General features: G+C 39.9%; 1 protein-coding gene across 1 annotated transcript in view; it reads left to right on the forward strand.

Moving 5' to 3' along the window:
- ubn2a (ubinuclein 2a) overlaps nucleotides 1-21,685 on the forward strand; it is a 34,127-nt gene extending 12,442 nt beyond the window's left edge. The window contains exons 6-17 of the mRNA XM_044115419.1: nucleotides 3,446-4,001; nucleotides 6,283-6,353; nucleotides 6,641-6,770; nucleotides 8,751-8,857; nucleotides 10,573-10,683; nucleotides 11,689-11,832; nucleotides 13,197-13,247; nucleotides 13,333-13,375; nucleotides 14,502-15,908; nucleotides 16,876-17,083; nucleotides 18,814-18,882; nucleotides 19,890-21,685. Of these exons, the coding sequence (XP_043971354.1) occupies nucleotides 3,446-4,001; nucleotides 6,283-6,353; nucleotides 6,641-6,770; nucleotides 8,751-8,857; nucleotides 10,573-10,683; nucleotides 11,689-11,832; nucleotides 13,197-13,247; nucleotides 13,333-13,375; nucleotides 14,502-15,908; nucleotides 16,876-17,083; nucleotides 18,814-18,882; nucleotides 19,890-19,936 (2,944 nt within the window). The 3' untranslated portion in view covers nucleotides 19,937-21,685. The remainder of the gene's footprint in view (nucleotides 1-3,445; nucleotides 4,002-6,282; nucleotides 6,354-6,640; nucleotides 6,771-8,750; nucleotides 8,858-10,572; nucleotides 10,684-11,688; nucleotides 11,833-13,196; nucleotides 13,248-13,332; nucleotides 13,376-14,501; nucleotides 15,909-16,875; nucleotides 17,084-18,813; nucleotides 18,883-19,889) is intronic.
- The last annotated feature ends 5,549 nt before the right edge of the window (nucleotides 21,686-27,234 follow it).

A 27,234-nucleotide genomic window follows, 5' to 3' on the forward strand; every position in this document is an offset into this window, starting at 1 on the left:
CTAAAAAGGATTATTTATTAAAACTCAGAACAAAGTGAAGATTTGAGAAACGTTGCCTCTATCGATGGGGAAATTAAGATCTAGAGTATTTTTCATTACAGCCTGTGATAAATAATGCGCTAATATAGACTGCGAAAACACAAAATCTTACTAAGTATTTTTAGTCTGGTTTCTAGTGCAAATATCTTAGTACACTTGAAATAAGACAAAACTACCTTAAAAGTAACTCTTTAGAAAGACTTGTTTTCAGTAAGTAATTCATTTATATTAATGAAAAAGTACTGGCAGATTATTGTACATTTTTCCCATGTGTAAGTTAATTTATCTGCCAATAAAACAATTACTTTATCATCAATTTTAAGGAATTAAAAGCCTCTATATCTTGCTGAAAAATTACTTTTAAGTCAGTTTGTCTCATTTCAAGGTTACCAAAATATTTGCACTAGAAACTAGACCAAAGATACTTGGTAAGATTTTGTGTTTTTCCAACTGGCACTGTCTTGTTAATAACTTTATATTTTAATACACTAGGGAAAAGTAGTTTAACCTACATATCTGTCCACCAGTGATGTCAGTAACGCGTTAATTTGTAACGCGTTACTGACGTCGGACCACTTTTTTCAGTAACGAGTAATATAACGCGTTGCTATTTCAAATCGAGTAGTCAGACTACAGTTACTTATCAAAATCACGGTGCGTTACTATCTTCTTTTGTTATTTAATCGTATTTCCTCTACGCGACTTGTCGAGTGACCGACGTCTCTATGCGACAGAAATGTAAACAATGGAGGGAGATGCGCATTTTGTTGGTGGAAAAACTGGAACTATTTTCAGTGTCTGTCGCCAAGTCCGATTATTATAAACGGCTTTGGGCTTCATTTTTTTAAAGTCGCTTGCAGATTTAATGAGTGGCGGGTTGCGCCTTTTTGGGCTCGTTTTTGAACGTGAAGTTGCTCATTTGGGTTTGGAAACAAGCAGACTCATAATAAATCCCAGAATTTGTCCGTCATTAAGGGAGTCTTACTCAGTCTCTCCTTGTCCATCATTTCCAGGATGATCCGTCCCGCTGTGTCTTTGTTAATGTCAAGTTAATGTTTTACCTCTGAATGACGTCGAGCTTCGCGTTGCGCTCCAGAAAACTGCAAACATCGAGACTAATATGAACAGCGCAATAAACGTGAAAACAGCCACGAATGAACGTGTCCGTAGTTGGCAATGATTATAATGGCAATTTAACGCTATTCTAATTATTAATATTAAGATAAGTGTCACAAATCTGTGCAGCCATCTGAGCTGTGGAGCTGCAGGAGGAGCTCTGTGCGCTGTGACACGAAATGCAGGGCCGTAACACAGAACCTGAAGGTGGGGCATGGGGGGCTTTAAAATCCTTCTTAGAGTTTTCCAGACAACAGTGGACCACACAAATTACTCAGGTTTTTTATTTTTTTGTACTGTTTTTTCTACAATCTCCCCTTCAGTTCAACCTTATCAGTGGAGACACATTGTTGATGTTACCATTATAAAATAGCTTACAATTAAGAATTGGCAAAGCTCAATGTGATTTTCACAGGAGGCAGAGCGTTGTTGTTAGCAGCTGCTGAAAGTAACTAAAAAGTTACTTTTAGTGTAACTTAGTTACTTTCCAAATCAAGTAGTCAGTAATCTAACTAAGTTACTTTTTCAAGGAGTAATCAGTAGTCCAATTAAAATTACTTTTTCAAAGTAACTATGCCAACACTGCTGTCCACACAAATGAACCTTCTGGCATCGTGTTTAATTCCTAACAGGAAGTTCTGGTTGTTTTGAAGCAATCTGATTGGCTGACAGCTTCTAGCTTTGCGCTACACTGCCCCCTATGGGTTTGGCATGTTTAAGACAACGCTGAGGTGCGTCTGAGTGGGTTCTGTCAAAGAAAACTTTTCTGAAACCAGTCTGTTATTTTTATTTTAAACAATGTGGAAGTGTTTTTATAAAGACCCAGCTGTGTGTGTACAAGGCCTCAGTTTGACCTTTATACTGTCGGATTGTTAAAGTTTCAGCTATTCTGTTGACTCCAGTTTAATAAAATACATCTCTCTTCATAGCTGCGGTGGCAATATGCAGTTTGCAATTGAAGCACAATCACACTTATTCTCTAAAAACAGTCTCTGTCTCTCTGCCACTTTAATTATAGAATCAGTTACCTCAGCATATTAGGCAGCAGTGAACTCTTACTGTTTCTCCAGCTTTTCTTTTAATTTAATTTGAGTGTTTAACATTAATGGAAATGCATTTTATTTTATTTCCATTAATGTTATATGGTTTTTATCCTTTTTCACTAACTATCTTGTTTAATTTTATAGTCTTTTTTGTGTTTGTTTTTTTTTTTACTGTTTTTTTTATGATGGCATTTTGTTGAACACAGCCAGCAGTTCCTAAACAACCAAACTATTGTTTTGATTAATAATATAAAGATAGCTGCAACTAACAGCAGCGTATTCTTTAGTGGAAATACGTAAAACTGTCATAATCTGATGATTAATACTTTTTGAAGGGTAATTCTTCTTACAGAGACGCTGCAATCCACTATATTTATTCAAATTCAAAAATATTTTGCTGATCATTTAACTGAAATTAAATAAAGCCAAAATTAAGTATGGTTTCCGTTGTGTGTGGTTTTTATTTCTTTTTTATTTGAGATATTTAAAATATCTTCCAGTTCTAGTCTTAAGTGTTTTTTACAAATTTAAAGTTTACTGGTCTTTGAGGATGAATTTGCATTATTATGCAATTAGCAAGATAATACTTGAAAATGGTCTCAAAACAACAAAATCATCGTTTATCACAATAATTATTCAGACAATTTATCGTCCAAAAAGATTTATTGACAGGTCTACAAACACAAACATTCAAGTGTTATTTTATTTATCAAAAAACTGATTGTAAAGCACACTGAAGTCTTCAGTAACTTTTATAAAGGATGTTTTTTTCTTATACATATTTGTTAAAACTATTACCATGTCAATCAAACTCGTGTACTCGCTGCTCAATATACAGAAGGCGGAGAAACAACTTACCATTTATCCGCCATCATCGGTGGCTATGCTAACTACCTTGAGCATAGCCTAGCATTGAGCATAGCCTAGTAGTCTCTGCTAGCTGCAGCATAGCATAGAGTAAAGGAAAAAAATGAGCAGCTACACACAAGGTGATTGACAGCGCTAAGACCCGCCTCTTGGCTCTAATTGGTTGTTTCTGGTGAGTATTGGGATAAGGCAGAAGAACTTGATTTGTTTCACAGACTGTTTGTCTTATAATTATACTATAACAACATGGTCACAATGTCAACAAATATGTAAAAAAAAAATTATTAAATATGAAAAAATCTGTTGGTACTTTTCTCAAACAAGTTATTTATCATTATGCTAAATACAACTTCATATATATATATTTTTTTATTTCACAGAGTGACGGCTCTCAACCTCCACCGACCAGAAAAGAAGAAGAGAAAGAAACTGATGAAGGACTCTCTGTACCTGGCGGCCATGCTTCGCCGTTTCACCCGGGAAAAAGAAGAGATAAAGAAACAAAATCCCAGCATAGATCATCTCCGTTTGGCAGCCGGTACTGCCAGCAAACCTCAAAACCCCGGCAACGCCACCCAACTCCCGTTAGCCTCCAACTCCACCCACCTTCAGGGCGGTGCTTCCACCGGCAACCTCTCGCTCAGTGACCTCACCTCTGACCCCGCTGTGATGTCACTGCTGGGCTCTGCCAACGGGAAGGAGCTGCAGGATCTCCTGGGAGATCTAGACTTTAGCTTGTTGGACACTGACCAGCAGCACGCCGTGGCGACAGCCAGGGAGAACGGCATTCTGGGTATTGGAGTTCACTCCCAAAAAGCAGTGGGAGGAAGCGGCCAAGGGCGAAGCCTGGGCTCTTCCGGCGGGCTGTTTTCTCCGCCACCGCTGCCTGACGGACTTCCTGCTCCTCTAATTAAACGCATCGAGGACCTGCGGGCGGTGAGTCAGCTTCGGTCTTCTGGTGGGCGGCTGCAATTACCCATGAAGCCTCTTCTGTGGAGTTGAACCGAAATGCCACTCGGCTCTCAGAGAGGCTCAGAATGTTTATTGTTACTGTTTATTCCAGTGGGAATAATCTCCTGTGAAGTATCAGGAAAATAGGGCTTAAAGCTGAAGCCCTTCGGGGTTTTATGTAACTAAGCGAGGACTCTCTGCGCCTCACGGAGGAGTTATGCTCTCTCCTAGATCCTCGCATCTTTTTTTAGATGTAGGTGAAGGATTCACAGAGAAAAGGGACAGAGGTGAAAAAGAAATGGTGCGAGGAGGACGAATGAAAAAACTCAAAGCTTTTCAGTCTGAATTGTTTTGGTTATAAATTCATTTGTGCTTAAAGAGGAAATGTGTTTCTCATATAAATAGCATTATTACAAGGATCTCATTCTTTTTTGAAGTTGGACCATATCATTGCAGATAAGTGTTGTTTTTTTTTCCCTCTTGCAACCTGACCTGCAAATACAGACAATACGGCTGAAAAAAACAAAACATGATATGAGTCAATATAGATAATTATTGATTAGTTTCTTGTTTTAAGTATCTGAAATACTCCCAAACTTGTGGTGTGACTTTTCCTGTTTCATCCACAGTTTTCACTCCATACTGCTTTTTTCATTTATAAGCAGTTATGAAGCCAAACCTCAAACTGCTGCTGTGTCAGTTACTCAACAGATTGTTGCTAGGCAACCAAAGAATGAGTGAGTTGCTAGGTAACCAAAGAATGAGTGACTTTAGTTGATTCCTCTAACTTCGCACTTTCTGCTATGATACGAGGTTTTCGTAAGGATTTTCCATGTACATTAATATATTGTTTGTGAGATATCTTAAGTTTTGTATTTTTTTCTTTCGGAAATGCACCACAGGCCTATGTGCAAAATGGAAAAGCAAATCTAGCCAAACATGGGCTTCCCATCTCCTCCATTCATTCTAAGACATAAATAGAAACTTTCCATTAGAAGGAAAGAAAGAAAAAATACATCCAAATTATTTGGACTATTCCTGAGTTATTTTCATGGGATAATAAAGTCATCTGATAATTTTATCACATGTCAAACTCAAGGTCTGCGGGCCAAATCTGGCCCGCCACAGCTTTTTATGTGGCCCTCTATGTTGCAGACTAAACACTAAGTGTGCTTAAATTTATGTTATCAATCAAATTAATGCAGCTTTTGTCTGTTTACTGACAAATTATATCAATCAGTCCCTCCAGTTTCTTAAGGACTAGTCTGGAAATTCACGCAACATCACTTTTTTGAGCTAACTCATAATTGGGAGTTTATTGCAGATTTTTCTTAAAAAATGGTCAAAAATTTTCTTACTAGTACCAAACAGCTGCTTCAACCTTGATTGGTGTCAGATTATAGTCCATGATTGGTGTCAGATTATAGTCCATGATTGGTGTCAGATTATAGTCCATGATTGGTGTCAGATTATAGTCCATGATTGGTGTCAGATTATAGTCCATGATTGGTGTCAGATTATAGTCCATGATTGGTGTCAGATTATAGTCCATGATTGGTGTCAGATTATAGTCCATGATTGGTGTCAGATTATAGTCCATGATTGGTGTCAGATTATAGTCCATGATTGGTGTCAGATTATAGTCCATGATTGGTGTCAGATTATAGTCCATGATTGGTGTCAGATTATAGTCCATGATCGATGCAGCGAGTATTAAAATTCACAAATATTTCCAAATTAGTACCACAAACACTTAGATTTTTATTCCAAAGGAATCACAAAATCCTGGAGGGATTGAAAAGATGTTCAATAATATTATTTAGTTCTCAGAATGAATTGATTGAATTGACACCCCTGGTTTAGATTGCGTCTCTTTTGTGTTGGTCGTCTGAATGGCTAATAAATGTCCGTTTTCATGTGAAGTTGCACCTCAACTTTACGCAAATGGACATAAACATGAAGTGAATGAATCGATTCACTGAGGTTCTTTAAATGTGTATAAATTTGAAAATTTTAATTGACATTCGTGACTGTATACAAAATAGACCAGGCTGTATTTCCTTATTGCGAGGGAATGCAAGAGAGACATTTCCCCCCCCGTCTCCTCCGTAAACAACAACACGTTGCAGCTTCGTCCACGTTAGCGGTGACTAATTCAGAGGTTCATTACTTGAAACGAGTCACGTGAGGCGCGTTTCCTGATACGACTGTGTGCTTGAAGTGTAAACAGCGGTGCTGTGTGCTGACTCGGCCTTTTCCACCACAGGCCTCGCGGCAGTTTGATCAGGAGGGCAGGAAGAAATTTTTCACCCTGGACATGAATAACATCCTCCTGGAGTGAGTAGGACAGCTTTTAAATCACCGTCGAGTCCAATTGCAGCTTTCCTCTCCTTCCCCTTTTATCAGTCCCTCTCAGTCATTTCCAGCAGATTTCCCCCGCCGCCTCTCCTGCTGTCTTCAAGTGTTTTGTTTTCTCTCCGTCTCTTATTGTCTGTGGTAATGACTTATTACGTCTCTCCGTTCATCCTCCTCTCCCACCTCCTGTCGTTCTTCCCTCATCCACCTCTTCATCTCTCTGTTTTTTTGTTTTTGTTCTCTTTCTAACCACCGTGACTTTCTGTCAGTATTGAGCTGCAGGTCCAGGAGCAGCCTCCTGAGATTCGCTCAGACATCTATTCGCACATGGAGGCGTTTGTGCCGTGCAACAAAGAGGCGCTCCTCAAGCGCCTGAAGAAGCTCAGCCTCAACATCCAGGTGAGCAGAAGGAAGATTGTGGAAAATCCCCGGACATTTTCGGATCCAGAATGTGATTAGCAGTCGGTTGTTCACACCGCAGCCTTTGTGAAAGCTTGGTGTAAAAACTGGATTAAAAAAAGTCTGCAGCTGCTATAGGAGCATATTGAATGAAATTTTAGCATTTAAGTAAAATGTATTAATGAAACTCATGTTGAAAATTGTCATAAAAAGCTGGCTGAAGTTTTGTTTTTGTTTTAACAAATTCTTCAAAATAAAACCAGCTTGGCCGTTACGTAGAAAAAATAAGTAGAAGTAAAAGATTTGATGCTGCTGCTAAAAGCAGCAACAAATGGATGTAAGCCTCTGACTGAAGGCGGTTTCATGAAGACGATGGTCAGGGTTGTCAATAAGTTTCTACATACTACAAATTTTTTATTTTTCATTTAAAAATGCAATAACAAATACAATAGTATACCATTCCTTTAGCCAAGACGATGCCATTTGGGAAGATATTTGCAGTCAAAGAAGTTTGTTTTTCTAACTTGAATAGAAAATGTATACAGCTCTGAAAAAATGAAGAGTCCACTGCACTGAACCACATTGAAAACCTGCTGGTTTTTCCACCAATATTTCATTTCTGAACTCTCCCTGAGTTAACACATTAGTGTTTTTGTTTCTAAATGAATATAAACTTGTTTTCTTTGCATTTCTTGAGGTCTGAAAGCTCTGAATCTTTTTTGTTATTTTGACCATTTCTCATTTTCTGTAAATAAATACAAAAGTTTTGCTTTGAATTTCAGAGACATGTTGTCAGTAGTTAATAGAATAAAAGAACAATGTTCATTTTACTCAAACGTAAACCTATAAAAAGTAAAATCAGAGAAACTGATCATTTTAAGGGGTCTCTTAGTTTTTTCCAGAGCTGTATATGTTTTTTGTGCAGTTTTGACTCAATTAATTGTTGTTCTTTCAGCATTTAGCTTTTTTTGATCTTGTATACACTAGTTAACAGTTAATAATTTTCTAAATTAGCTGACAATTAATTTCAATAATAGATTCTTCCTAATTAATCCAATTAATCGGTTTCAGCTCTGATACGGAGGATTGTACTGAAATATTATGAATTCATAGAGTTGAGTTACTTTATAACACCAACAAATGTAAATTAGTCTTCGATAAAAAGTTTAGATTCTAAACTTGAAGTGGACATGAACGGAGAAACACTAAACTATTATAAAATCAAACTTATCATTTTATAAGTTTGATCATAAAATGATCAAACTTTATTGTGTTCTGTAAGTTTTATTTTTCTCATCCTCAAGTCACTCACTACTCATGTTTTCAGATTATGGAGTCACTTCCTTTTGATTGAAGATAAACGGCTCTGGAGAAAACCAAGAGACCATTTAAAATGATCAGTTCCTCTGATTTTACTGTTTACAGGTTTATGTTTGAGTAAAATGAACATTGTTCTTTTATTCTGTGAATTACTGACGACGTGTCTCCGTAATTCCAAGCAAAAATCTAGTATTTATTAGCAGAATATGAGAATAGTGAAAACGATGCAGAGCTTTCAGACCTCAAATAATGCAAAGAAAACAAGTTCATATTAATTGAGAAGCAACAATACTAATGTTTTAATTCAAGAAGAGTTCAGAAATCAATATTTGGTGGAATAACCAGCAGGTTTTTTATGTTTTGATGGGGTTCAGTGAAGTGGGCTCAGTTCTTTCCAGAGCTTTATTTTGGTACCTGCTGATTCCAAACTTCTTGGTTCTCCTCATCCTTGTTGCCGTTTTGTGCAGCTTCCTGCTCCTCCGCCATGGTTACCTACTTGCTTGTGTGTAAGGAGCAGGAAGCGGCTCTGCAGCCAGGCTACATGACGGCGTTCCTAACGCATCATTAGTAACGTTCTCTTTCCTCCTCCTCCCTCCTCCATGCACCTTCTGCTTCTCCTTTGTCACCTTTTGCTGTTTTCTCTCGTTCTCTGTATGTCAGGACGACCGGCTGCGGGCGCCTCTGCTGAAGCTGAAATTGGCTGTTTGTAGCGTGATGCCTGAACAGATCGCAAAATATAACATGGAGTGCATGGCCAAAGTCGCAAAGTAAGTACATCTCTCTGGTTTCAGACGATGTGCAGCCCGACTTCATGAGCTTTATTTTATTAATTTTTTCCATTCTTTGGTTTGTTGCCACTAAACCTTTTTTAGGAGCTATGATAGTTTTCTGGGGTAATTTTGAGTTACTCTACTTCCACTGCATTTTATTTAGATGAACTGAAATATTTGGGTTTGTACTTGATGGAAGGAAGTTATTGAACATTTCTGATTTGTTACATTTTCTTGTTTACCTTTACTAAAACTCTTCTACAGCTCATTTTCTATCATCTTTTGACTTTGACATGTTTTAAATTATCCACAAGTGAATTAACTAAATTTAGAACATTTATGCTTCAAAACAGAAATAAAACACAATTAAAAGCCACTAAATTGAGGCTTATTAACAGATTTAAATCTGAAAGAAATGAGGGAAACACCTGCTGCTAATATTTCACGTTTTCTCAGAGTTTGAAGGGATTTTAATTCAGTTAAGTTGTTTTCTTTTGTTTTCTTTTGTCCATCTGAAGGGATTAAACAATACTGCCAAATTAAATTTGTTTAATTAATTAATGTAATCATAATGCTAGATTAAATTTGATCAAATTTAAGGAGTCAAGGATTTCTTTTATTTTCTTGCTGGCAGTACACAATTCGGACTCGGGTCCCAGATTAAGAAATTTTATACACAAATAAAATAAAATAAATAGTAAAGTAATTTATGTGATATATGTAGATATCTATTTAAAGATGTGTGTAAATGATGTATGAGATGAAGCTGAATTAGAATCTCATTTTAATATAATGCTAAGCTGTCATTCTTACTGAACATGCACATGGTGATGGTGGAAAGAAACAACTCCCTTTTAACAGAAGGAAACCTCCTTTTTGTGCCTTTTGAAAAGATGAACAGGTGGTTTGGAAAAAGGTTCTGTTGGACCAGTCAGAGCTCTGATATATAAACTTAATGTTATTGTTCTTCCTGATAATGAAGTAATAATAGTAATAAAAGCTTTGACCGTTTTTAGTTCATTGTAAAAGAACCAGAAGTTTGTAACTTAAGAAATATTGAATTGTAATCTCTTTCAGAATTCCTGTTAATCTGCATTAAGATGATTCTTTTATTTTAATAATTTGAGTGATTTCAGCTCCAGACACATAAAATGCTGCCATGAAAATCCAAAAGACACAAATATCGGGCCTTTTGATTTAATTTGGATTTAATTAAATTAAACTAATTTTATTTAAATGTAATTCTTTAATTTTCTCACTTTGTAAGAAATGGGTGTAAATTCAACTATCACCAGTTTTTTTTATTTATTTTATTTTATTTTTATTTCTTTTTGCTGAAATTCCTGACTTTTCATGATTGGAAAGAAATTAGCTTTTTGTTGTTTTTCTTAACAGTACAAGTGAATTTATTTTAAATATATTACTATTACATGATTCCACAAAGTTTAATTATTTGTACTGTTGCTGTGTTGGTCTGATTTTAGTGTTTTCTGCTCACGAATGAAATCATGAAACTATATCTAAATGGTTTTTACAAGCATTAATAACTATTTCTCCTTTGCAACTGGAGGCCACCAGATTAACGGAAGCCTCTTAGTGGTGATTAATTTTATTTTTCTGTTTAAACGAAACATCAGCCCCACCAGGTGCCTTTTCTAACAAACCTTCTGGAAGCCAACTTGCTAAAAATTCATCCTGTCTGTGTTTTACAGGCAGCAGTCGGGGGAGGCGGATAGGAACGGCTCAGAAGAGGAGGATGATGAGAAACCTGGAAAACGAGTGATGGGACCTAGAAAGAAGTTTATCTGGGACGACAAGCTCAGGTAACGATCGGACACCGTCTCACATCCGCTGTGTCCTGATCCACGTTTATCTTTATGCTTTATTTGTTCCACATTTTGTTATTCGGCTTTTATTTCCTGATCTGTCTCGTCTGCGCTCATTATAAATGTGGTTCAGATCTGCTGTGTGGGGGAAGAAAGAAAAGCAGAAATTATGAACTGATATTTTCCAGTTAAAAATCTATGAATACACTGTAAAAACAAAAAATCCTTCCAAGTATTTTGTCTAGTTTCTGGTGCAAATATCTTAGCACATTTTCAAACGGACAAATCTAACTTAGAAGTAAATTTTCAACAAGATTTAGGAGCTTGTTTCAAGTAAATAATTCTTTAATTTTGATGAAAAAGTCCTCGTTCCGCTGGCAGATTATTTCACTTATAACAAGCCATTTTTCCCATTTGATAAGTGAAATAATCTGCTGGTGGAACTGGTATTTTCTCACCAATATTAAGAGATTATTTACTCAAAAAAAGCCTCTATATTTTGCTGAAAAGTTGCTTGTATGTTTACATATTTTTTTGCAAGTGTGCTAAGATGTTTGCTCCAGAAACTAGACAAAAGTACTTTTCAATATTTTGTATTTTTGCAGTGTGTTCACAGATTTTGTTATATGTTTTATTTTAAGTGTAATAAGACATTTTCACTAGAAACCACCCAAAAATACTTGATAAGATTTTGTGTTTTTGCAGCAAACGCTTCTCTTTTTACCTTTACACCCGTTTGCTGTTTCTTTTTAAAAAATGTTGACGTTTATCCGATAGATTTGTAATGTAAGCTCGTTTTAAGCATTTCCAGACTTTGTGATTATAAATCCTAAACATTTGAATGTGGATAAAGTGGGAAAAACTAAATAATTTGACCTGTTTTCATACCTCAATTGTCATTTTTCATTTGGTGAACCTTGTCTTCATTGAACATCTCTGTCATCATGTAATAAAACTAAAACCTTGAACGTTGATTTGAATGTGACGGCCTTGTTTGTGCAGGACGCTGCTGTGCAACCTGATCCGTGTGAAGCTGAGCTGCTATGAGATGGAGAACCAGTGCACCCTGTCAGTGGAGGACTACCTCAAGGCCTTCTTGGAGAACGAGGTCAAACCACTGTGGCCCAAAGGCTGGATGCAGACCAGGTCTGGAAGTCTGTGTGTAAACAAATGCTAACATGTCTGTAACTCTGCAAATCCTTTAACCTGGCAGATATTTCACCAATTTACTGACACTATTTTTGGACTTGCTTTAAAAACAAACAAATTACAGCTCTGGTAAATATTCAGAATACATATTTTAATCTATTTTAACTCAATCTGAGCTGTAGTAAGGATGTCTTGATCACGTTTTGTCCCTGATAATAATCTGAATCAATAAACAGACTGATACGACATTAAAGTCGTTGCCATGGATATCATAAAATTACTTTAAATGCGAGAAAAAATTAATACAATGCATTTTATTGGGTGTTACATTTGCGACATCAGTGGTGTGATTCTTCTTCCACTGAACTTTCTTCGTTAGTTTTTTTCTTTCTTTGATAGCTCGGTTTATTGACTGGTCAGACTTAATAATACTGCTCAAACATGAAAGTGCTAGGCTAATGTTAGCATGTTTCCTCTGTTTTATTGGTTGATTTATAATTTCACTTGCAACAAATTAAAATTATTTGATAAATGGACAAACATGCAGCTGCTCAAGCCGTGTTTTAGCTGCTTGCTTTTTACTTTCACATAAAAACCCACAAATCTCCGTTTGAACTTTGTCCCTTTACTTGTGACGGTATTTTTTAATCTCTCCATGTTAAAGTGTCATTGACTATAACTTTATTGTTTATTCCTCATAGTTGCTTTGTTATTGTTTTTAAGTCAGAGCTCAATCAGTGCAGATTCTGGATGACTCTAGTTTCCAAGTTAGCTGTATGCTAAGAGAAAGCATGAAAATGGCAACAACTGGTGCTAACACCCACTTAGCGACCAGTTCAGAGAATGTGTTGTAGAAAGAAATGAGCTTTCCAACATTTAGTTTTCTCATTTTGACGCAAACAAAAACGTGCTTCAGTGTAAAACACTTTAACTCACTGTAAATGGAGGAAATTAGCAGATAAAAATAGTTTATATCGGTAATGAGCAGCAAAAAATTTATCCAATTTTAGTTGTGATGTTCACGTGTTAATTTACATTTTATCTTACAAATCCAGTTCATCTATAAAGCATATTTAAAAACAACAACTTTTGAATAAAACACAAACATTCAACTAACATTTATGAGTCAAAATAAAACAAAAATAACAAAAGAGCAACGGAGGAAAGGTTTAATTTTAAGACATGCCTTTATGACTGAAAGTGAGGATGCCTAATATTTAAAGGCCTTTTGTTTGAAAGTTTTGGTGCTATTATAGAAAACGGTCAATCTTCTTGTATTAGTTTCAACTTGACGTTTTGTGAAACTTGAAGTTTTTTACTTTTTTTTAACCTTATTTTTCTTTTTTGTTTGTATTTTTTAGAATTTTGTTCAAGGAAAGCCTTGCAGTTCATGGTCACCTCACTGGAAACCTGTAAGTATTCACTGTGTCACTTCAGACAGTGTGAGTGAAAAAGTGAGGCTTCTTGGATGTTTTTATTTTTTATTTCTTTGTGTAGAGTCAGAAGGCGAGTGGTGCCAGGACCCAAGGCCAAAGCCAAGGTGAGCGGCCATTCTGCTCTTCATATCAAATCACGGCGGTGTTTTTTGGGAAATGTTGGTGTGAAAGCAACAGTTTGACTTCGGTTCAGCCCTTAAAGGAACAGTGCTATGTCAAATCAACTTTTTTTTTTAGCTTTACCTCTTGTTATAATGATGTTATTCCCTCATCAAAACATACCTGAAGTGTTGCTTTGATTCTTTTATTGATGTTTGAGAACTCCTTTAATCTCCATGGCAACCATTTAGCTGTGTAAATCACTTGCGTGAACTTGGCACCACCACCTTTGAGAGTGGAAACTTCACTGATCAGCTCCATCAGACTAGCCAGCAGCAATTAGCAAACTCCTGGAGGAACTGCACATCAGCTCATTACTCATTTACTGGTAAAAACGTTGTTAAAGGCTCGATAGAGGAGCCATGTTGTGATGACTTCCTGGAGGCGGAGATTCAGAGAAAGCAGGAATTTTTAAAGCCACAGTAAAAAAAATATTTTTTTCACATATTTGTTAAAACTCTTACCATGTCATGATAGTTTGAGACAGATGATCTGTGAAAAGATCGATCACCTCCAACTCCTCCCTGAAGAAATGCATCGCTCCCAATCAAAAACAACCAATCACAGCCAGGAGGAGGGCCTTAGCACTGTCAATCAACCTCCTGTACGCGCTGCTCAATGTGCAAATGGCAGAGAAACAACTTATTGTTGCAGGAAAACTGTTTATCCGTCATCATCAATGGCTATGCTAACTAGCAGAATGAAATGATGGCAAATGGGGTGGGAAGGAGAACATTGTCATAAAGGTATGATTGACAGCGCTAAGACCCGCCTCCTGGCTCTGATTGGTTGTCTCATTTCTCACGACATGGTTACAGTTTCAACAAACATGTCAAAAATACATTTATGTAAAAGTTACAAACTGCAGCGATAAAAAAACCGAGGCGTTAAATTATGAAGTCATGTTTGATATATGTGGCATTTTGTAATATATATAGTAATATAATTATTTTTTTGTGCTAAACATTATTATATTTGGCTGAAAAACATTTAACACCGTCACTTTAAAGGACCAGTTCAGACTGAATGGCTGCTTCAGGCTTTGAGTTTCTTCTCCTTCTCCTCTTGTAGGACGGTTTGTGGATCAACAAGCTGCCTCTCACCATGACCTCTAACCCTGCTGTGACCTCCGCCCGCCAGCCCCCCCTCATGGCGTCGCCCCCGGAGCCCATCTGTCTGTCAGACTCTCTGGATGAGGACCTGACCGCTCCGTCTCTGGACTCCATCTCCCACGCTCTGGCGTTGCTTAGCAACGCCTCCAAGGGCCTGGGCCTGGCCGACAGCCCCATGTCGCCGCCCCCCCTTCAGATGCCCACCTCCTCGCCGCCGCCCGTCGCCCCCCACTACCCCGCCGCCTCCCAGTTGGCCACCTCGGCTGCATCCACGTTGCAGCAGCATTCCCTGGTGAAGGCGGAGCAAACTCCTCTTCCTCCTCCTGCTGCCTCTGTTGGGAACGTATCAGGAACATCTTCCTCTACCTCCTCCTCTTCTTCTACTTCTCCTGTTGTCTCCTCCATGGCTCGCCTGCACACACCCGGCCTCTCGTTGGCCTCCAGGACTGCAGATTGTCACTACGGGCAGGTCAAGGGCTGCCTGGCTCAGAGTCAGAGACACGTTACCATGGTGACGCCCAGTCACAGGCCAGCTGCGGCAATGGGGAAGATGCACCCGCACCCTTCTCCTTCGCCTCCGAAGCAGCGGCCTCCGCCCACTGCTTCCCCTCTGCTGCCTCCCCACCAGAAAGGCTTCACCTGCCCAGCAGGGATACTGGGAACACTGGGAGGTGTTTCCAAGAGCACTGTCAAACCCGGCGGCGTCAGCAGCAGCAGCAGCAACGGTGGCGGCGCCCTGAGCGGCCCCATCCAGCCGCCTTCCTCCTCCTCGCCTTCGTCCCGCTCCAACTCTACGACCCACCACATCCCGCAGTCGTTCCACCCGCCGTCCCCAGCCCCCTCCTCCTCGCCGTCCCCCACCTCCCAGAGTAAACCCCAGTCGCACCATCACCACCAGGCCAACTTCATCACGCCCATGCAGGCCACTCTCACCAAGTCGTCCCACAGCAGCAACTCGTCCTCCATCATCAAGCTCACCCCTCGGCCCCCTGCGCCCACGCCGCCCCCATCTTCCTCCCCGTCCCCATCGTCCTCGCCGTCACACCAGCTCTCCCATCAGCAACACCAGTATGCTTCCAAAAACCCCAAAACCTTCCGGACCCCCTTCAGCGTGTCGGGCGCCGGCCCAGTGAAGCCGGCGCCGACTGCCAGCTGCAGCTTCGTCCAGAAGCCTCAGCCGCTGCCGCCCAGCAGCAGCGCCAATAATAAGGGAGATAAAACTCCGCCCTCTTCCACAGCTTCAGTCTTGGCCAATCAGAGGCAGAGGGTCTCGGTGGGCGGGGCCATCCAGAGCTCTAAGGCGGGAAATGGCTGGGCACCTTCAGGCACTCTGGCTACATCTGCTACAACGTCGCATCTCTCACAGGTCAGTTTTTAAACCAATCAAACATTAAAATAACAAAAAATTAGAAGGTTGTTCATTTATTTTATTTATTTTATAGTTAAAGTTCACTTTTTGCAAGTTTTTGGCACTTAGCTACTTCTAAAAACAGCTGAAGCAATGAAAAAATAAACCACCAGCCATTTTTTGGCAATAAGTTAAAGGTGACCTGTTATACTGCCTTGAACAGGTTAGGATGGGTCTTTGGGCTTAAACAAAACATGACCTTTTCATTTTTTGCACAAAATCATTCTTAGATAAAAAGGTTTTAGTCTGCTCGGTTTTGCCTATTTTGAGCTGTTTTAGGGCCTCCATTAACTTTAAGTCAAAATAATCTGCTGCTGGCCACGCCCCCTGACATTGACGCTTACACGTGAAAATGTTTGCAAACAGATGGACAATTAAACAACTGTACATCTTTGCAAAGAATTAGTAGAATGTCCTGCACAACCAACAAGAACTCAGCAATGGGTCTCTGGATGGTAAGTCAGCAACAAAACACTTTTCTTTTCCAGCAGCCATTGTACAGCGGAAAAACCAGCTGACTGAACATCACGGAGCTTAGATTAGTTTGGTAGGAAATCCTGCAATACCTGCTAATTGTGATTGAATTGGTAGGTTTTTGAAACTGCTGATTCTCAACTCAACAAAAAATATTAGTTGGTTGCCAAAAAATGACTTTTTAAAGCACTTTGCATCCATTTTCAGAGTAAGAATTGCGTGGCAGGAGCTTACTTGGAGTTAAAGTGACGGGAGGCCTTGAAACAGCTCAAAATAGGCTGAACTGATCAGACTAAAACTTTTTTATTTAAGAATGATTTGGTGCAAAAAAAAATTAATAAATGTGTTTTTTTAAGCCCACAGACCTATACAAGAAAGCAAAATTAGTTACCTTTAAAATTACATTAAAAAAAATACACACACACACACAACATTTTTCTTTATCTACCAGGTATCGGCTGCAGGCTCTCCTCTCCTCACCAACCACTCTGCTCTCCCTCTGGGCTTCGGCATGCTGGGAGGTCTGGTTCCCGTCTCTTTGCCCTTCCAGTTTCCCCCGTTACTAAATTTCAGCGCTCCTGGACCTGCAAGTGCGGCTAGCATGGGCTCAACCCCCAGCTCCAACTCAGGATACCCTCTAGCACAGAGCGACCTAATGGGTGAGTGAATGCTCAGCTGATAAAAGTCAATAAAAATGGATTTATTACTGAAAATATGAATGAATGAAAATGCATCGAGACATTATCATAATAAAGGATCCTCCTAAGGGTGAATCTGTCCACTAAAGAGAAAGATCCTGTAGAAGTAAAGCCATCTGCAGTTCTCCACAAGTCCAGCAGGGGGCAAAGCAGAGGTGATAGAAACTTGGGTAACACTTTGACGGGTTGTACGCCATCATAAACATGACATAACACCTGTCATGAACATGAGTAAGTCTTCATGAATATTTATGACTGTTGTCATAATGTGTCATTCGATAAATTATGACACTTTTAATACAAAGTTGACATTATTCAAAATGTATTTGTTATGGCAACTTGACATTAACCAAGAAATCATGATCTGACATGAATTTGTTATAAAAGTATTACTGATTAAACATAGAAAATTATGTAGCTTTATTAACATAAAGCTACAGTTTAATCAATAATACTTTTATAACAAATTTATGTCAGATCATGATTTCTTGGTTAATGTCAAGTTGTCATAACAAAAACTGATCAGACTAAAACCTTTTTATTTAAGAATGATTTTGTGTCACTGCTCCGCCCAGCCCAGGTGGCAAAATACACGTGTGCCTCTTCAGCGCTCTTAACAAGCACTGCTTGTTGAGAGCGCTTATCTAGAGAACATCGATGTATAAAAGAAAAAGGGACGCCGTCCTTTTCTACTAATTGTCAACACTACGGAAGATCAGGAAAACGTTTTAATTAAGTAAAAATAGCGAGGAAGAGGGGAGTTTAGTTATACTTGCTTGAGTTTGACAACCGTAACATGTAGATGCGATGTGGAATCCGGTTTGTTACGATTCACTTACAGAATAGTTAAAAAGGCGACCCAAACACCAACTCCGACAGATCATCAGTAGCGCAGGTGTTTAAATTGGCTAAACTACCACCGCAGTGTTAGCTTAGCTAATAGCAGCGGCAGATAATCTACCACAGCTATCACTTATTAATAATCACAAAATAAACATCAAGCCAAAAAACTTAATGCTGCAACGGACTTATTCTTATGTTCTTTCTGTGGGAAATGTTTGAGTGTTTTTTTTATTATTTTTATTTATTTTATTGTTGAATACCGGTACATAAAGTGGCGTCGTTGTCAGTTTCTATGGCAACGAGTCTGCGTGTAGCGTAACTGACGCACAAAGCGGAAAAAAAGTGGTTTTGAGTTTTACTTTAACGGTTTTCTGAGTTATTTATATTTTTGCTGAGGCGCACTGCGCTGAATTAGTAACACCTACATCTCCAGGTTTCAATGAGTAGACTGAGTTTTGAGAATCGTCCTTTTGCCCTTTAGCGTTGTGCGCATGCGCGAAATTTCCGGACGTAAACAATAACTTGCAACGTGTCATGTTAAGCATCAAACAGGATGTTTAGTTTGTTTAGTCATCTGCGAGGCATTAGTCCTAGAAAACAACCTGAATTTACCTCAAATTAACTGAGAATTGGGTCAAATATGGTAACAACTCTCCTAATCGATAACCTGACAATACTCTCGGTCTCCGTTTATTTTCTGTAGAAGTGCTTCCATTCTGTGCTGCAACTTTCCACCCATTTATCACATCAACCCTAAACTCCATCTGGCTTTGAGCCACAGCTTTATGTTGCTTAATGTGGTTCTTCTGTCGGTCTTTCTTCTCATTTGTCCGCCCTTCCCTCCTCAGATCTGTATAAGAGCCTCCAGTCAGGGTCGCAGGCTGCCCTACCTCCTCACTTGCAGCTTGCTTTTTCAGGTAATCTGCCTCTTCATTTTTTAATCCTACCACCGCTGGTCCCCGTCTGTTAGTGAGAATATTCCTTAGAGATTTTTTTTTTTCGTAACTTTCTTTGAATAATGTTTAAGCTTTTAATTTGAACTGGAAAATAATTTACCTTAACATAATTTGTTTGGATTGTTTCAAAGTAATTAATGTTTATGATTCCTAATAACTGACTTATTGACCTGCGTAACTTAAATAAAGGTTATCTTACATTTTATATGATAAACCAAGTTATTGAAATTGTGGGATTTCTTTTGTTGTTAAATTAGACCGCTCAGGGTAAGAGAAACACATGGTGTTGTGTTTTAGTTGATCTTAGTATACCTGGTGTAGAATACAAGCACAAGGCATTATTAATAAATTATATCATATAGTAGTGAGTTGGAACTGACTTTTTAGTTAATTTGTATTTTTATCTCCAAATGAGGTGCTGGAAAAATTTGAAACTTACCTTGACCTGAGGTAAGTTTGAAATGTGTTTGAAAAGCACAGTAGGAACCTTGTACTGTACTGGTTCCACTGGGTAATTGTTTCACTTATAACAAGACATTTTTCTGCTTTTGAAAGGAAAATAATCCGCCAGTGGAACTAGTACTTTTTCATTAATATTAAGGATTTATTTGCTTAAAACAAGTGATTATTCCTTGCTGAAAAGTTACTTGCAAGTTAGTTTAGTTTTATTTCAAGCAGATAAAGTTTTCTTGTAACTGCAGGTTGTTTCTCCATCATTAGCAGCGTGTTCATGGGGTTGATTGACAGCGCTAATTCCCTCCTCCTGCCTCTGATTGGTTATTTTTGACCAGGAGCTGTTAATTTTTTTGAAACGACAATAAGAGTGCAGGGAGGCGGTGGAGGAGTTCAATACTGTCACAGATTATTTTTCCCACAGCATGGTGACACTTTTAACGAATATGTCAAAAATATGTATTTTTAAAATAAAATGTTTCTGCTGAGTTAAAATCTTTGCTCCTTCCTCTCAGACTCGAACCAAAGCCAGAGTGGAGACATGAAGCGGAAAACCCACTGACCAATAAGAGCGCAGGAGGCGATGGGCGACGTCACACGCTGACCAATCGGAAGCCTCCGCTCCGATGGGCTGCCAGGAGGAAGGGAGGGGGTGGAGCTCCACCGTCTCCTTGGTAACGGACCGGAAGGAGGTCGAGTTTCTCCTCCCTACGAGCGGCGGCGGCGAACCGAGACCGAGTGAATGAGGAGAGCGCTTCCTTTTGTTGAGTTTTTGTTTTTATTTTTGTCGACATGTTTACATATGACTGACCTCGATCACTGTGGAATGAGTGTGAAACGGCGTAGAGCAGCGGTACGCTCCATTTTATGATTTATATTTAAGGAATATGTGGTATTACAGGGCGGTTCTTATCACAAAGGAAAAAATAACAAATAGGAAGAGCAGGAAATGATGTAAGTTTTTCTGTTTTTTCTTTTCTTTTTTTTTCTGTCGATCGTGGGAATCGTCGTGTCCGTTTCTCTGCTCCCACTGACTGTTACCTAGTAGCTTAAATTAATACTGATAAATTATTTTTTAATTCACAGGGACAAAACCATGAGTGTGAGTGCTGAGGTTGACTTGAATGTGCGTTTGTACATAGAAGAAGAGCATAAAATACTGTTAATTTCTATCCAGATTATTCTCTACGGACTCGTCCCCCTTTCACAGTGACGAGCAAGCGAAGATTGACGGCCGTCTCTTTGCTCAGCGTGTTTTTGGTGCTGTTTAGTCACACTGGACCTTTTTCTTTTCCTGGATTATTAAATAATAATAATAATAATAAGACAAAAACTTGAATTGAGAAAGTTTAGCGATCCTCTTCTGACCAGAGGAAACTTTTTTTTCTTTTTGTTTACGCCTGTGAGAGTGTGGAGGAAACAGGATTGTAGCCTACTTGAATATTTTGTTTTTAATGTTTCACTGCTTACTTACTCAAACCAACTTACTATAACAAAACGCCTTAGTTTGAATCGAATAAGTATGAAAAAGATCTATGCAGGACTGAAAAAGCTCAATGCAAAGTGCAAGTCGCGTGGCTTTCAACCTCTACTCAGCTCGTCGGCGGTGGGATTGTTTTACACGACACTGTTTATTTCTGGCGTGTTCACATGGAAAACAAAGTGAAGTTTACAGCTTAGAAGTAACTTTTCAATACTTTAACACTGCTAGCCTTCATGTGTTTATATGTTAGCTACATGCTAACCCTGCTAACACCTGCCATCTTGCATTGGTGATGAGTGGTTTTAGATTGTCGTGGAGGAGTTAGTGTTCTTTGTGTCATGCTGCAATATCTCAGTCAGATTTAAGTCCAGACTTTGACTAGACCACTGCATAACCCCAAGACAGATGAAATGTCGCCGGCTCCGGGAATCTAACCCACGACGGCCGCGTCGAGGACTGAAGGCCTCTAAATGTGAGTCGCGCTACCCGCTACGCCACCACAGCACGAAATTTAAGCTGCAAACTAATGTCACAATAAGCAATAAATCAATTAATCGCATGATAAATTAAAACGAGTCAGTAGAGAGATGCTAGTTATTAATATGGTGGAAAAGGTGAAGAAGTTGGTTTTCTCTCCCTGCCTCTTTTGCCTGTTTTCCTTGTCGAAACTCAATGATTGTTTTTTTAAATCCAGTTTTGGTTTCAGAAACTTCATAATCCATTTTAATATTGTTGCTTTGTTTATTTGGAATATTTTTTGTTTTCCAGTTAAATGTTCTTTACAAATGAAAGTTATTTTTATCTTTATGAGGGTATACTCACATTAATATGCCATTATTATTATTATTAGGCCCGAGCAGCAAAGCGCTGCGAAGGCCTATTGTTTTTGTACTGTTTATTATTATTATTATTTTCCCTCCAAATGAATTGCCTTTTTGGAGGCTTTATCATATTCAAAAACTCACCAAATTTGGCAGACACATAGAGACTGTTTAAAATTTACGTATTTTAAGGTCGACGCAAAAATCTAAAAAAAAAATGGCTCAACAGCGCCAACTAGCAATTTTCAAAGGACCCTTTGCTATTCACTTACTTTGTCGTAGAGACTTGAAATTTGGTACAGTTGTAGAGCTCCCCAAGATGCTCAGAATTTACAATTGTCATACTGCAAGTATCACAGGAAGTCGGCCATTTTTGATTGAAGGTCACGTTTTGACCCCATTTTGGCCATTTACAGCATTGGTATTTGATCGAACTCCTCCTAGGGATTTTGATTGATCGGCTTCAAACTTGGTGAGTCTGATCAGAAGGCATGGGCGATTCAAAGTTATCAAAATGGTGAGTTTTTGAGCATGCTGAAGGGGGGATAGCAGGGGTCAAAGTTCACCGACTCGCCACGAAACTCAAAACAGTTATAACTCCTACACTAAAACTCTCAGAGGAACCAAACTTTCAGTGATTGATCATGGGTTGACCTAAAAGACCCTGTGGTGAAATGATGACATTACTAAGGCCACGCCCCCTGAGAACAGGAAGTGTCATGTTTTACTCTGATCGGTCGCTATCTTACACCTTTGAACTAATCAACTGGAAACTTTTTCCAGAGAAAGAAGACATGTGGGTGTATTTTGGATTCCAGCCCCGACCGGCTTCGATGGCGCAGGTGGGCGTGGCGGCGAGGCGAAGTGACCTCTAATTCGTTTGGCTCTGAATTCCACAGTTTTGGGCAAAGCTTCTCCAAACTCACTAGGATGGATCTTTATCCACCCCCCGACAGGAATCCATAATAAAATTTGGTGGGCGTGGCTTAATTTCTTTATGGCGCCCCTAGAAAATTTAAAATGATCAGCCCCAAGCCATGCTATAACCTATAATTACGAAACTTCTTACACATCTGTATATTGTCCTGATGTACAAAAAGTCTCTTGGAGCCATGGTCTCAACTCAACAGGAAGTCGGCCATTTTGGAATGAAGTTCCAAAATTGACCCCATTTTTGATGTTTACAGCCTTCAGATTTGATCGAACTCCTCCTACAGTTTTTCAGATACAGACTTCAAAATCGCTCAGCACACACTTGAGGCATCAAAGGTGAAAAGTTATCAAAGGAATTCTCGTACGTCAAAGTATGTGGGCGTGGCTATGTGTCAAACTTTGACTATTTGCCGTGAAACATAAAACTCTTATAACTCCTACACTAAAACTGTCAGAGGAAGCAAACTTTCAGTGATTGATCATCATGGGTTGACCTAAAAGACCCTGTGGTCAAATGATGACATCACTAAGGCCACGCCCCCTCAGAACAGGAAGTGTCATGTTTTACTGGGAACGGTCACTATCTTACACCTTTGAACTAATCAACTTGAAACTTTTTCCATAGACAGAAAACATGTTGCTGTATTGAAGATTCCAGCCCCGACCGGCTTGGATGGAGCAGGTGGGCGTGGCGGCGTCCCAAAGTGACCTCTAACGCCGCTGTCATTCGTTTGGCTCTGATTTCCACAGTTTTGGGCCGAGCTGTTCCAAACTCACTAGGATGGATCCTTATCCACCCCCTGAAAGAAATCCATAATAAAATTTGGTGGGCGTGGCCTGATGTATTTATGGCGCCCCCTAGAAAATTTTAAATGATCAGCCCCAAGCCATGCTTTAACCTAGAATTATGAAACTTGGTACATATGTGTATTCTTTCAGGACGAACAAAAAAGTCTCTTGGAGCCATGTTCTAAATTCAACAGGTTTTCTGTTAATTTTGATTTAAGTTCACTGTTTAGAAAAAAATATGAGTAATTCCCTTTAAGGCCTCTTGGTGTCACTGTTACTCCACACATGAATGTGGTAGCCTTTAAAGAGCTCAAATGTTTTAAAATGTAATTTGACACCACTGCGCCCCCTAAGTGAATCCATCAGCTATATCTCCGCCGTAAATGGACCGATCTGCACCAGATTTTTTGTGAGTCGTCGGGGAGCGCTGCCGAACGCATTCACGTGTCTTCTGGCGGGCGATAGGGCGGGGAAGGTTCGCGACGCCTCCCGCTGCAGCGAGCGGGCGCCGGCTCTAGAAACGGTGCGAGAGCTTCCGCGGCGGCTGGAACTCCGCGGTGGCCAGTGAGCCGGAGCAGCGCTTGCTGCGAGGGCCGCACGAGGCTGCTTGCAGCTTTAATTATTATTATTCTTTATTATTCTTCCACCCAAATGAATTGCCTTTTTGGAGGCTTTAACATATTCAAAAACTCACCAAATTTGGCGGACGCATAGAGACTGTTTAAAATTTACGTATTTTAAGGTCGTCGCTAAATCATAACAAAAATGGCTCAACAGCGCCACCTAGAAATTTTCAAAAGACCCTTTTCTATTCACTTACTTTGTCGTAGAGACTTGAAATTTGGTACAGTTGTAGAGCTCCCCAAGACGCTCAGAATTTACAATTATTGTCATAGTGCAAGTATCACAGGAAGTCGGCCATTTTGGATCGAAGGTCACATTTTGACCCGATTTTTACCGTTTACACCCTTCGTATTTGATCGAACTCCTCCTAGGGATTTCGATTGATCGGCTTCAAACTCGGTCAGTCTGATCATAAGGCATGGCCGATTAAAAGTTATCAAAACGGTGACTTTTTGAGTATGCTGAAGGGGGGCTAGCAGGGGTCAAAGTTCACCAACTCGCCACGAAACTCTAAACAGTTATAACTCCTACACTAAAACTCTCAGAGGAACCAAACTTTCAGTGATTGAGCATCATGGGTTGACCTAAAATACCCTGGGGTCAAATGATGACATCACTAAGGCCACGCCCCCTGAGAACAGGAAGTGTCATGTTTTACTGGGAACGGTCCCTATATTACACCTTTGAACTAATCAACATGAAACTGTGTTAACAGACAGGAAACATGTGGCTCTATAAGGGATTCCAGCCCCGACCGGCTTTGATGGAGCAGTTGGGCGTGGCGTGGCGAAGTGACCTCTAACGCCGCTGTCATACGTTTGGCTCTGAATTCCACAGTTTTGGGCCAAACTTCTCCAAACTCACTAGGATGGATCTTTATCCACCCCAAGACAGGAATCCATAATAAAATTTGGTGGGCGTGGCCTAATTTCTCTATAGCGCCCCTAGAAAATTTTAAATGACCGCCCAAGCCATGCTTTAACCTATAATTACAAAACTTCTTACACATCTGTATATTGTCCTGATGTACAAAAAGTCTCTTGGATCCATGGTCTCAACCCAACAGGAAGTCGGCCATTTTGGAATAAAGTTCCAAAATTGACCCCATTTTGATGATGTTTACAGCCTTTGTATTTGATCGAACTCCTCCTACAGTTTTTCTGATACAGACTTCAAAATCGCTCAGCACACACTTGAGGCATGAAAGGTGAAAAGTTATCAAAGGAATTGTCGTACTTCAAAGTATGTGGGCGTGGCTATGTGTCAAACTTTGACTATTCGCCATGAAACATAAAACTCTTATAACTCCTACAGTAAAACTCTCAGAGGAACCAAACTTTCAGTGATTGATCATCATGGGTTGACCCAAAAGACCCTGTGGTCAAATGATGACATCACTCAGGCCACGCCCCCTGAGAACAGGAAGTGTCATGTTTTTCTGGGAACGGTCGCTATCTTACACCTTTGACCTAATCAACTTGAAAGTTTTCCAGACACAGAAGACTTTCTGGTGTATTTTGGATTCCAGCCCGACCGGCTTTGATGGAGCAGGTGGGCGTGGCGGCATGCAAGTGACCTCTAACGCCGCTCGGGTCTGATAAAATACAATATCAGACCCGAGCATATGGATTTAATCCAGTGCAAACTCACTTAAAATGATAAGGTGATGACATCTGTCAATGCTGGTTGAACAGTGTTGGCGTGGCAAAATGGCGAATATCAGACCCTCGCCATATTCATACGATTGTCTTTAAATCACACATGGATGAGCCGATTGGAACCAAACTTGAAATGTAAGACCTGTGGTAACCTTTAAAGAGCTCAAAAGTTTTGAAATGTAATTTGACTCCACTGCGCCCCCTAGGTTAATCCATCAGCTATATCTCCGCCGTAAATGGACCGATCTGCGCCAGATTTTTTGTGAGTTGTCGGGGAGCGCTGCCGAACGCTTTCATGTGTGTCGTCTGGCGGGCGATCGGGCGGGGAAGGTTCGTGACAGCTCCTGCTGCGGCGAGCGGGCGCCGGTGCGAGAGCTTTCGCGGCGGCTGGAACTCCGCGGTGGCCAGTGAGCCGGAGCGGCGCTTGCTGCGAGGGCCGCACGACGCTGCTCCGCAGCTTTAATTATTTATATTTTTCTTCCACCCAAATGAATTGCCTTTTTGGAGGCTTTATCATATTCAAAAACTCACCAAATTTGGCGGGCGCATAGAGACTGTTTAAAATTTACGTATTTTAAGGTCGACGCAAAAATCTAAAAAAAAATGGCTCAACGGCGCCACCTTGAAATTTTCAAAGGACCCTTTGCTATTCACTTACTTTGTCGTAGAGACTTGAAATTTGGTACAGTTGTAGAGCTCCCCAAGATGCTCAGAATTTACAATTAATGTCATACTGCAAGTATCACAGGAAGTCGGCCATTTTTGATTGAAGGTCACGTTTTGACCCCATTTTGGCCATTTACAGCATTGGTATTTGATCGAACTCCTCCTAGGGATTTTGATTGATCGGCTTCAAACTTGGTGAGTCTGATCAGAAGGCATGGGCGATTCAAAGTTATCAAAATGGTGAGTTTTTGAGCATGCTGAAGGGGGGATAGCAGGGGTCAAAGTTCACCGACTCGCCACGAAACTCAAAACAGTTATAACTCCTACACTAAAACTCTCAGAGGAACCAAACTTTCAGTGATTGATCATCGTGGGTTGACCTAAAAGACCCTGTGGTGAAATGATGACATTACTAAGGCCACGCCCCCTGAGAACAGGAAGTGTCATGTTTTACTCTGATCGGTCGCTATCTTACACCTTTGAACTAATCAACTGGAAACTTTTTCCAGAGAAAGAAGACATGTGGGTGTATTTTGGATTCAAGCCCCGACCGGCTTCGATGGCGCAGGTGGGCGTGGCGGCGTGGCGAAGTGACCTCTAATTCGTTTGGCTCTGAATTCAACAGTTTTGGGCAAAGCTTCTCCAAACTCACTAGGATGGATCTTTATCCACCCCCCGACAGGAATCCATAATAAAATTTGGTGGGCGTGGCTTAATTTCTTTATGGCGCCCCCTAGAAAATTTAAAATGATCAGCCCCAAGCCATGCTATAACCTATAATTACGAAACTTCTTACACATCTGTATATTGTCCTGATGTACAAAAAAGTCTCTTGGAGCCATGGTCTCAACCCAACAGGAAGTCGGCCATTTTGGAATGAAGTTCC

Source organism: Gambusia affinis, linkage group LG04 (assembly GCF_019740435.1).
Source record: "Gambusia affinis linkage group LG04, SWU_Gaff_1.0, whole genome shotgun sequence".
Taxonomy (NCBI): Eukaryota; Metazoa; Chordata; class Actinopteri; order Cyprinodontiformes; family Poeciliidae; genus Gambusia; species Gambusia affinis.